The sequence below is a fragment of the Oryzias melastigma genome, linkage group LG17 (assembly GCF_002922805.2).
Source record: "Oryzias melastigma strain HK-1 linkage group LG17, ASM292280v2, whole genome shotgun sequence".
Classification (NCBI taxonomy): Eukaryota; Metazoa; Chordata; class Actinopteri; order Beloniformes; family Adrianichthyidae; genus Oryzias; species Oryzias melastigma.
In genome coordinates this window covers 14,384,275-14,396,933 of record NC_050528.1, presented here as the reverse complement: position 1 = coordinate 14,396,933, position 12,659 = coordinate 14,384,275, and the positions used below count along the sequence as shown (strand labels likewise).

At 40.8% G+C, this 12,659-nt stretch overlaps 1 protein-coding gene across 2 annotated transcripts in view; it reads left to right on the top strand.

Moving 5' to 3' along the window:
* The window catches only part of efr3a (EFR3 homolog A (S. cerevisiae)), an 88,360-nt gene that overhangs the window by 52,454 nt on the left and 23,247 nt on the right, over nucleotides 1–12,659 (top strand). For both annotated transcript variants that reach the window (XM_036216285.1, XM_024268689.2), the window contains exon 7: nucleotides 2,419–2,559. In XM_036216285.1, coding sequence (XP_036072178.1) covers nucleotides 2,419–2,559 — 141 coding nt within the window. The remainder of the gene's footprint in view (nucleotides 1–2,418; nucleotides 2,560–12,659) is intronic.

Below are 12,659 nucleotides of genomic sequence, written 5' to 3'. Positions count from 1 at the left end.
AGTCAAACAAACAAACAAACAAACAAACAAAACAGTAACAGATTTAAAATGATTCTCTTCTCCTCCATCCTTAGAGTTCAAGTTTTTATGAAGACCAAAAAAACAAAAAAACAGGAACATAGAAGAAAGACTAGTGTTGACACTATTGACTGTATATGAGAATTGGACTGAGTGACCCCTCCCCGTCCAAGAAGCCAAAACCCAGAGACTTCTATAGAGAAATAAAGTTATTTCTCAGTCATTCTATTAGTCAGAAGAAGTGTTCTTGCTCTTTAGAACATCTTCTTGATCATCTTTTTTTTTTCTTTCATGAGATATTTTTCTTCCGTGAAACCTATTCAAGATATAAACTGACCAATCAGATGCCTCGATGAAAGTATGGAGACTCACATTTGAAACATTTTAAAGATTCTTCCACAGCAGCTTTCAAGTGGTGGGGTTGTGGTTTTTACAACAAGCTCACTCCTGATTGGTGAGAGTGGTTGCTTTAGAAGTTTTGACTCTGACAATCTCTGGTTCCAACGTGATGAAGTCTGTATTGCTATAAAAATAGCGACTGAGTTGAATTAATTTCGTTGGAGCTGGGAACGAGTCATTTTCCATGGGCGCCATCACGCTCTATTGGCCCAGTTGTAAATATACACACAGTGGTTAACACCCAATCCGTTCCCTTCGGTTCTATTCATTTTAAAGATCCGACATTGAGTACGAAAGTGGAAATTATGAGACGTGAGAAATCTACTGAAGAAGGACCACAGTGAAATCACAAACGGATAAAATGGTGTATTTAGATCAAAGAGCTGCGAAGTTGTGCGTGTATGTATGAATTCTGGTTGTTCGTACTGACTTCTGATTTCTGGTTTACATGGTGATCAAAACTCTGTCATAATGTTTTAGTACGACTTTGGTAAACCTTAAAGCCGCACCACTTAATGGAGTGTTCGGCAGCAGAGCCACCATAGACTATAGAAACAATGGACAGCTCAACCCCTCCCCCTTCGTGTTCCAAACAGGAAGTACCTGGTTCCTAGAAGTCAAAATCCCATAGACTTTAATTGAAATTGAAACTGCTATTACTCTGTCATTATATTTTTCAGAGTAACCATTCTTGCTCTGATGCCTTCTTCTTAGTTTATTCTTTCTTATCCTAATTATTAAAATATATTTTTTGTTTATTGCAAGTTATTCAAGTTATAAACTGACCAATCAGAAGACTCAGTAAAACCATGTGGTGCCCTCTGGCCCCTCCTCCAATGTATGATTGACCTCATCTCTCAAGCCCCCTCTCAGTGGAAAGGGTGTGGACTTCCAACAAACTCACTCATGGTGTGTGACTGTAGTTCCCCTAAAAACATGACTCAGACCGACCAATCAGGGTTGACGGCCGTATCAGGAAGCAATGGTGGTGGAAATGGACTGGTTAGATGGACTGCAGAAGTTGAGTAAAATCAAGAAAACCTCTTCTTCTTTTACGTCCCCGCTCATGCAAACAAACCGCAAAATTACCCAAATGAAACACTTGTGTGAACTTCATGAAAATAATTTCCTCACTAGAGTGCTACATGTTGTCTTCTCCTGGGACAAAGATAAAGAAGATTCCAGTATCTTTAGGTTAATAAGATCTACTGCTCAAAAGGAACCAACTTTTAAAAAGTCTCCTCTGCCCACATTCTTGAGCAGCAACAGCATTTCACCTTTTGTAACAGTTTGTCTCTCATTTCCCTTCTTCTAACAAGCGATAAGCGTTTAATTTCCCATGAAGCTGCTGTGTGGGTCGACAGTAATTGCATTGTTTCTCTCCTGAGACCTGGCAGCCTCCGGTCCATCTGTGACCGCACTCATTGCCGGGGAGCTGGTTCACTCTTACATTATTTTACAGCGCAGCGGGAGAGTTTTTTTTTTAATTCAAACAGGCGGTTTAAAAAAAGCAACTGACAGTTTCTGCTCTACAGATAATTGAAATCATTTAAGTGTTTCATTTTAAACATTTAGAGAAACTTTCTGATCCTGCTGAGAACTTCCATTCCAGGAAAGAATATAGTTTGTGAGCAGATAAAAACCGTCAGCAGTTTGCATCAGTCTGTCCTCGCAGGTCTAGAAACACACTCCCACCTGTCTGACTCAGGCGGGTCGATATTTGCTTTTGATTCTTCCCTTTGTTCGCCGCTCTGATTGATTCTTTTCATCCTGTTCTCTGATGCTCCTCCATTCTTCAGCGGCTCTTCTTCTTCATCGTCCCTCTTTTTCTCATATCCTGAAGGGCTTTTTTGGTTTTCTTTTTCTCTTCAGATTGTGATTTCTTTAAAAAAAAAAATCTTTCTCTGTTCACTGAGACGATTTCCTCTCGCGCTCTCTGTGTTTTTTTCTAAACTAAGAAGGTGCCCAAACATGGGCCTAATGTTGGTTTGTCTCTGACAGGGCGGGGCACCCCAGCACCCCTTCCGTGGCGGGGCAGGATGGCGAGGAGAACCCCGCCGTTCTGGCTGAGAACTGTTTCCGGGAGTTGCTGGGCCGAGCGGCGTACGGGAACATGAACAACGCGGTCCGGCCTGTGCTGGTGTGAGTACCTGAGCTGCACTCACACTCAGACCTCCACAGACAAAGAACACAAAGAACAAGTAATACTTGAACAAATGTCAAGTTTCTCTCCATTTAATGAAATGCCAGATTTTGTTGCAGTTAGACATTTTCAGTTTAAAATCTTTCGACTTTCAATGACTTCCTGTTACTTCTGGTATGCCCCAAGGGTCTGTCCTTGGGACCTTGTTCTCTTTAGTTTACCTTATCCCCATTGATCTTCTTCATACACATTTATAGGTCATATCCACCCAGTCCATCCTTCCAACACCTCACAAGTTACTTACTACATTTTTTTTAAATAAAAAAATTGGTTCACTCACAATTTTGTTAATGCACCCATACCCATTTCCCCAATCACCCAAGCCCTCTAATAGCCTCTGAGTTAAAAAAAGTCACAGTCCCTCAAAAGGCCAATGTTCGCAGGTTAATAAAGGCACAGATTCCAGCATTGCCTTGGTAAAACCCCCATGCTTCACACCAACGAAAGCTAGTTCTTCTTTTTAGAGCCCACAGTTCTCCATTAAAAAAGGTGTACATTTGATCAGCAGGTGGGTGCAAACACCTCAACTCTCTCTTTACTCGTTCCCTGTTCAATTAATTATTTGTATTCTGTTGTTTGGATGCGTGAAGCAATTTCTGATCATAGATCTTACAAGATTTATTCACATTATAAACATCTGTGGTTTTCACAAGAGAAATTGGAGAAACTCATTTTTTTACTTCGAAGTCTTTAATTTTTCAAATGAATGCTTCAAAATGTAAAGCGTTTGTTTTTTAATTTAACGTGATTTAATATAATGAAGCTCACATCCCCAAATAAAGCAGATCAAAGTCGTTCCACCTTCCAGAAGTGATCTTCCAGATGAACTTTCTGTTCAGAAACGACTCATGAAGGCTTCCTGTATGACATACTACAGCACGTTCCTCCTGTCACTGTCAAAGATAAACTCGTTTCCTTAATTCTCTCACACACGTGTGTGTTTGTGTGCACTCACGGAGGAAATGAAACGAGCTCTGTTATTACACAGGCGGCTGACGCGCTAGCGCATTGCTGCATCACCACCCAGTAACCGTCTCCTGGGTTTTAAGCCACCACTGCTGTTGGTCGCGCCGAATATAAATGAGGCAGTAACTCGAGCAAATGGCCGAGCCTGCTGAGGGTCTCTTTGACCCGGTGTGTTTCTGCACAGCAGAACGGAGGCAGCAAAAGGGCCAGTTTAATGCCGGAGTTTGTTTGTTTGGGAGTCCCAGCAGCAGTTTAGAAATTTAGGCCTGTTTTTGCACATTCAACTAAAATTCATGTTCTGTTTACCTTTGCATCTACATTTGTTGAATTCACAGGAATAAAGACAAACTATTTAGTTCAATAATTACTTGCAGTTGGTCTTGTATCCATAGCGACGGCGGTCCAGGCTCCTGCTTATTGTATTATTAAGACCTGTCCGCCACTTATGAAAGATTTACAAGTGAGAAGTTGTAATGATTAAAGCTGAGCAGAAACCTTCAGTCAGACTTTCATCTCCACACACGACTGTCGTTCCAGGTTCAAGTCAGGAAGTTCTGCATACGCATTCAACACCAAAGAAAGTCGAGCTTATAACATGCATCTTATAGTGATGCGATCTTTAGGTGAAGTTTTACTCAAAGAAATAAAAAGAAAAAAAAGTCTGAGATATGCCTTTAAATCGTAGGTTTGAATCTCCAGTCCCTGCACTCCTTTAGGACTGTAGATAGACCCCTGTGCTCTAAAGCTATCCCATAAACTCTTAAAAATATTCAAAATAGACTTTCCTAAGGAAAAGAAAATAATTTGACTTTTAAAAAAGGACCTGGAGGCTGTTTTCACATCTGGATAAATACATTTGACCAGAACACTTTAAAACATTCAGTTGTTTCAATTTTTTGTGTCTTTGGGACTTTTTATTTGTGTTAATTTGAGTTAAAACCTCCAGCACCAAAAGCCAGTTAAACAGCTCATCTACTGGGAAGACTGGGACCAGAGTGGACAAGAAGGAGACGGATTAAACCAAAAAACCATCAGAATGTCTGGTGAAAAACTTAAATCAGCCGAAACAATGATGTGGACACGGAGAGTAAACAAAACATGAGATGATCTGTATTTTAATCTTTCCCCATGTCCCGCTGACTACCAGAAAAAAAAGTCATTTTTTTTTCAAGCCCACCACTATTCCCAAAGCCTCACCTCTTTACATTTGGGATCATTAGAAAACCCCATATGTCCAATTCAGTAGTATGCAGTCGCTGATACACAGTCATTCAGGTTTAGAAATGTCCTCTACAGGAGACCAATGATCATTGCTGGTAGTCAGGAGGACATAAGGGATCCTTGAGTAGCAATAAAGTCCTATTAGCGTGTAATAGAAGTGCAGATGGTTCTAGTGCCAGGGAATTCTGGAAAAACAAGGTCTTCTGAAGGCAGAGCCAAGTGTTTGTTTTTTTTTGGAAAGCAGGAATTTGAGTCTAGAAATGTGCAGATGTTTAGTTTTGGAGTCTCAGAGACGTTTGGGAGGATTAGTTGACTCAAATATAAATCCTTGTTTTCCCGTCTGACACAGGCTGATCGTTCTCTGGAAGAAGTCTCTCCTTTCCTGGTGTTGACATTTCAAAACCAGGCTTCAGAAGAGGTGTTCAAACTGAGAACCTTCCTGGTCTTGGTGCTGAAGGATTTCCATGTATTTTTTTTTTTTTTTTTGGTTGCCTCTGTTGTTTTTATTCATGGTGGAACGCTGTCAGCGGTTTTTCAGCCCTTCCTCTGGTCCGTCTGTAGAGTAATCGTGGTTGTTTCTGTTGACAGGCAGCACTTAACAGGCGTGACACTCGACACGCTCTCCGTCTCGCCTCAAGCCAGAACTGAGTGCAGCTGAAATCTGCTGCAGTGTCGTTCTCGCTCTGGCAACCAGACGCTCACAGATTCACTGGAAACATAACGCCCCCTGCAGGCCAGACAGGAGCTTTTCATTCCTGAGCGTGACTGAGCTGCTCTGATCCGCCGTTCCAGTTTTAGACCGTCTAACCGCGCTCTTGCAGGTCAAAAGAGTTTTCCTTTACTCTGTGCAGTGTGCTGTCACGCTCAGGAAAAGCTTCTGCAGCTTCAGATGACTTTAAATCTATTTGCCTTCAATCATAAATGCATGAAACTCTGCAGTTTCATGTGTAAACTGTTTGTGCAGAAGAAGATGACTTTATTCTATTTCTGTCTGTAGATATTTGTGTGGGCTCACTTATTTACATGAGGATTTACATATTTTCAAAACTAAACTGATCTTTCCTTCTCTCGCTGCAGTCTGTGTACAGCCGACACACCGTCTTCTCTGATTGGTTAACCTCGGATTTCCCATGAATTACTCTGTTATAGTGAGTGGGGGTGGGGCATTTTCTGCTTTTTTAAACTTGACAGCTTCAGGTGTGGTTAGGATCTGTGATTGACAGTCACAATGAGGTTAGCTTGATGTAACTGGTCACTTGTGGTCTTCAGTATATAGAGCGGTACTGAGCAAAGTGAGCATGACCACGTGAAACTTATGAAATGACGTGGGATTTACACCAGTTGACCAATCACAAAATTACAATGTAATGCCTCGTTTCAACCTGTAGGGGGCTGCACAAAACTGGTTTTAGACTATAATTTCAGGAATTAAACAATCTTATTTTAAATTGTCAAAAATGTGGCACAGACCAACAGAATTTTAAAAGCCCCATTTATAGAAGTAAACAGCCAAAAAATGATGATTTAGTGTTTGGTTACCTTTTAATATAAAATATGGGTGGAGAGATTCTTTTCTCCATGTCAGAGTCAACTGATTCACATTGTTATGTAGGTGTAGCCGGTAACATTTCTGGTGTTAAAGGGTTAAATAAACTGCATCCACTGCTAGCTGGACGATAAACTGTTCTTATTGTTCTTTACTGACAAAAACACACTTGTAATCGATTAAATCATAAGGAGGTGTGAGTGAATCGGTTCTGCACATGCAGGAAACTGACGACATGCGGTGAGAACTTACGTAGACGACCTCTGCTGCCGTCGCTGCTCGGGTTCTTTCCAAATTTATTTTATTTTAGTTCCTATTTATTTTTTAAGCTTCAAAACGTTCAAAGTTACGGCTCTTCTTTTCATCACATTTGCGCTGATGGTTGCAGCATTAGCTTTGCTAACGTGGGAATGCCACCATGCTCCTTTTTTTGTTTTTTGTTTAGTCTGAAGTGGGAGCAGCTCCTCCTTTAAACCTTCAGCTGGATCTCCGTCTTCTGCATTGTTTACACAGGTGCAGATGTTAAACTACGTAATACATCGGATTAAGGTGCGCACATGTCGGGAAATAGAATCTTTTCCTATAATTGCAAAGCTGTCAATTTCAGCTAACCAATGTTGTATTATTCTGTATATGTGGGTCTTTAAAAATGTCAACCAATCAGGTGATGGTCAGACATTTGGTGTCCATCAGGTCTCATGTGATCAGGGATGCATGTGTGGAAAGTTTTAAGAGGAAGAAAACTTTGCACCATAAATGCAGCTTCTGCCTTAGAACTATATCACTCTGACATTTGCAGCCTGATTAAATGAAAACGGCGGCGCTTCAATGTGCAGAAAAAACCGTGACACCCCCATGACAGGAGGACAGATGGAGACGGCAAAGTTTAGATGTTTGTCAGGTAGATTCTCGCACTCAGAGTCACCGTTTCTCTTCACTGATCCATCAACCTGCCACAGATTAGACGTCTTCACTTGTTCTTTAGCTCACATCTGTGTTTAACAACTAGAGGCGGGTCTTTTACCTCCAAAGGCTGTCAACAACACTGAGGTGAAAACCTCGCCGAATCACTATCAGCAGAACCCTGCCTGTCCGTTAAACGGCAGCAGACGCTTTTCTGTTGGAGGGTGAGACCACTTTCTCCTCCTGCGGGGGAGGAGGAGTGAGGGGGAGCGATGGCGTGCTATAAATAGCAAGGATTGGGGTTAACAGAGAGAAGGGTGGGGGTTTGGGGTTTGGATTGACGTCATTTTGGTGAATTGTTCTCCTGCGAGCAGCTTCCAGACGTCTTTATGGCTCTCCTCTTTTGTTCCTTTCCTCCTTTGTTTGGCTCTCTGCTTCTCCTTCCTCCTCGTCTGTCACACCTGCTCACATGCTGTTGGTTTATGGGAGTTCGGACTGAATAGTCCTGTTAGCTGAAGGTTTCAGTCTCATACCGCTTCAGGTTTGGACGGATAAAAGGAACTCGGTCTATAATGGTTCAGATCCATCTGAAAGGCCGATGGTGATCATTCAGGATCCCTCCATCACTATTGGACTCCTTTTTCTAGAAAATATACTCCTGTATTAGGAGAAAACTCAAAACTATATAAATTTGGAGCTTCAGGCATCATTGAAGGCCCTCTGTTTGCCCTCACACATCCATCTCCCCCTCACACCTGTCACCCCTCTCACCTGAGACTTCCCAATCAGTACCAGAAACCTGATTGGTACTCTGTGTGCACAAAATCTTTTCAAACTCTAAGCAGAAGGAGTTTATTTTTTAGCGTTAGTCACCATTATCCTTAAGGGTGGAAACTGACGAAAAATGGGCAGATTGCACAAAGAACACAGGTGACCCCCACAAAATATCAAGGTCGTAGATCGCTCGGTAAGACGAAGATCAATGATCTTGCACATTTTTTCCTCAGGCATGCTGCTGGCGACGGATTGTAGCAAACACTTGTACAACACTCGAGGGTTACCAAAGGTCAAGTAGGTGAGGCTCAGGTGTATCCTACAGATTTTCCATTGTTTTAACCTCCTCAAATCCTGCGTGCAACACAACAAGTGTGCGTCTCTTGTGTGCAGCCTGTTAGAAATGAAGAATTTAAACAGTGCAGTTTGTGTGGTCAATAAGGAGCCAGCACCTCACTGAAGACTAGGGTGTGGCGTGATGTCATTGTATGACAGCCTCACCCATACGTCATAGATGTGTGTTTTCAAGATAAAAACATTCAAAGGTTCTGTTCATCAATTCATCTTTTTTTTTTTACTTAGATTTTTTTAATATTGAGAAACTTCCTTGATTAGATTATTTTTCCTGCCGGACAGAAAATAAGAATTTTTTTCTTAAAATAAGAGTCTCTTTACTCTCTTTAGCTTCACTTTTTGCAGTGTACACTGGGGTACCGATCAGGTTTCCTCTATAGATCCAGAGTCTCACTAATAACCCAGGAGTTTGATTAAAGCTTTATTTGTATTGACAGTTTTGAGAAACGTGACCTTCAGGGTTAAAGAGCACAGAAAATCGCATCATGAAGGCTTTCTGCTGGAGAACAGCAGAAGTCGGTCCAGTTTTTTCCTCGCTCAGTACATGAGAAGCTTTTCATCCTGTGGAAATGTTCCAGGATGAAGCTGGACTTAAGTTACTCTCAGCCCTCGCCCAGAAAACCAAGATGCTGAAGACGTTGCTAAAGTTCAGACACTTGTTTTCATTATAATGGGTCATTAACACGCAGATCTGAAAGCTCTTTTTAAAAAATTGAAAGTCACAGTGAACTGCTGGACTTTTCACCTCACAGCAGACGGGAGGAGGTCTGGATGCAGATTGTCCTGGTTTCAGGTCAGAGAGTCTGTTCCAGAACCAGCGAGGCGTCTCTGTGGGTCCGTTTGTTTTTATGAGAAAGAGGAGGCGGGCTCCTGCAGGTCCTTAATCCTCCAAAAAGGACAGCACAACCTTTGTCAGTACAGTGAGTCACTCCGGTTCAGTGTTTGGGAAGTTTCTCCTCACAGTGACTGTGAGGCGGAAGTTTGAAATCACAGTGAATGTCTGGAATGTTCTCCAAAATCGTCATCTTTCTGTGCCGCTGTGACAGTTCCTCGCAGGGAAATCTGTGGACTCCTGAAATAACTAAAGCAGTGGTGAGAAGACGTTCCTGCATTCAGGAGCAGCTGAGACAATATATAGATAGATAAAGTACAACTTGATCTCAGTTTAAAAGTCATCACATTTTCTAATGTCAAATAATCAGAAGTGAAAATGTTCAGTGGTGTTGATGTCAGACGGAAACAGCTGCTGTTTAGACGTTGTCTTCATTGTGAAGATCACTCTTCCTTCCAGGGTGTAGTGAAAGCTCAGACTTCATTTTTTCCATAGAAAATAGAAACTTGAAACAGTTGAGTAGTTTACAAACTTTTGAAGGGCCTAAAGCATGCTTTTTGAGATTTAGTCTGCTATATTGCTCATCATTCCTCACAAAAAGCAACTCCAAATTGTCAATTGGATCCATTCACTCATTTGAGTATTCCTCTAAAAACTTCCTCTCCGAGCATCAGCCCCTCCCGATCCACAAAAACGAGCAGGTTGTCCCAATGTGATGTAGACGAGTGAGAAAAGTCCCTTACAGGAAGAGTCTGTACTGCTGGGCCAACACAAACACGTTAACTCCCCCGAGCTAGTGATGATTTGTCTTTGCAAAGTTTGCATGATGGGGTTTTGTGGTTGAATTTCAGACATGCTGACGAGGCCGGTTCTAGGTTGATGTCATGAAAAGGGCGGCACCCTCAAAAAGCAAAAGGCAGAGCCTCAGAGATCGAGTTGTTTTATACCAGAACGTCACTAACCAGAAGTCCTCGACCGAGGTTAACGCTCGTTCCCTACAAAAATACCACAACTGGGTTACAGTTAGGGCTAGGAATCTTCTAGTATAGATATGCAAATTCATCTTCCAGCTAATTGTGAGTTTAATGATGTGTTTGGGCCCCATTTTGTTTCCAATCAGGTTTCTCTCCATTCTGCAGACACTGTTTAAGGAATAAGGGTTTGGACAGGTGTCTTTTATACAGATAACCAGTTCAAACAGGCGACATTAGCTCAGGTAGCGAGTAGAAGAAAAAAGAAGTTATTGGTCTACAAGGTGCAGAATTATTGCTTGTTTGTTGGAGATAAATACTTATTTTCTGCATCATTTTTGAAATAAACTCTTCAAAAATGACAGTTTTTGAATTCATGAAATCTTTTTTCGATTCTCTCACAGTTGAAGTGGATCTATGATGAAGGTGACTGATCAATCATCTGTTTTAGTGGAATAACTTGCTGAAGTACTTTTTTCTCCCACTGTAGATATGATTTTTATTTTTTTATTTTATATAACAAAAAATACATTTAAAACAAGATAAATCTTTGCTACTTTCATCTTCTTCCATTTACACTTCATATTTAGTCAAACTCTGAGCTTGTATTTTCAAAAATCAAAACTAATTGATAAAAACAAGTTTTTTTTCCATTTAAAAAAAAGGAAAACTAGTTGAAAGTCTGATAATTTACTTAGTTGTTAGTTTTCTAATAGTTGTTAAAGTAAACAAATTTTTTGTGCCTTTTTTCTCAACAGTAATGAACCTCTTCATTGTTCTCTCATGTTTCTTCTTTTCTGTCTGTTGGACACAGAACCGTCGTTCAGTTCCGACATCAGTTTTTTACTCAACTGAAAAATGTCCCGAAAATTTTGTGTAAATCTTTATTGATTCGTGTCGGTGACAGAAGTCAGGTCATAGGTTCTCTGTTTGACACAGAAGTCTAAAAAAGCTGAGATCTGTGTGTTGTGATCTTGTGTCGATCCCGTTTCTGTCGCGTGTAAAAGTGAAGTGTGATTGGATCTCTCATAAAGACTGGTGTGTGGGTGTCTGAGCTGCAGTCTGCGCCGCTGCGTCTGCAGACTGAAATAGCAAACACATTTATTGATTGCTTCACCTGCAGGCTCCAGATCAGCTCCTGCAGAGACGAGATCTCTCCCATCACGCCCGTCTTATTTACGCCCACGTGACGCCTGTTTATTTTCTGGTTTGAAGCCGGCGTCCTCGTGCGTCCTGATCCGTGTGTTTTCCTGCATGGATCAGGGGTGGGATGTGTCAGATTCCCTCCTTCGGTTTTCCTGCGTTTCTGTGGTTTATTCATAACTGATCCTCCTCTGCATTATCTAATTATATCTGTGCGTTTGAGCAGAGAACAGCTGCCTGATGATGGATCCACTCTTACTTTGGAAACTTCACGGGGTAAATCCTGGTTATCAAAAAAATAAATAAATAAAATCTAAATAAAAGAAGATAGATTAAATGATCGACCATCACATTAATGTTTTGGTTTGTGTGTGAAATGGATCGATTTCATGCTGAGTTATTTATAAGAGCCAGATGGTGTTGATGGAGTAAATAACCCAGAAACAATAAACTGCAATTAATCTGCTGCAAAATGAAAAGAGGCTATAAACGGATTAATATGGGATTTGACAAAGAAGAGTACACTATCCCAATAACAAATGCATTTATGAGGTTGAGAGGTAAATCATGACATGATAAAAGAAGTTTTAAGAGGTTAAGGAACCTAAGCCTGAAAATGTGTGTGGTTTTATAGTTACAATTAAGCAATAAATGTTCAATCCCAGGCATTTAAACGTTTTTGAGGATTTACAACCTTCTTTCCGATTAAACTTTGGTACCAAACCTTCATGAGCTGTTGTAGAACATGTCCAGTCCCATCTAAGGAGAAATCTACACCCTCAATCTACTCACTCACATTCAGGCAGAGCTACGCTTGTTTCTACAACCGTTTTCAGGCTCTACCTACAAAACCCACATACATGCACATGCAATGAAAGTTGAACCAGGTTGAACTCTGACCAATCAGGGGCTTGGATTAAGTAGGTAGAAAAAAATTAATAATTATTGTTTGTTCCCGAATGGAATTATTTGACACCAAATATTTCATATCTCTGGACTTAAATCCAGGGAGATGAAAGTCAATGTTGCATAACAACAGCCTTAAAACATCAAAGCTCTCGAGAAGATCCGCATGGAGGAATGGACCACAATAGCAGCTTCAGAGCAAACGTATTAAAGATCTACAGGAACATTTGACCTCATTGAAAACCAAGATTACATCACAAAGTATTGTCAACTATTTTTTGATTAAACACTTATTTCCTACTTCAACTGTTAAATAAATTCTCTTAAAATCATGTCCTGGATTCTTTGTTTTCACATTCTGTCTCTAAAAGTTTATGTCTTTCTATGATGAACGGTACAGACCAAACTCATCAGTTTCAGTGG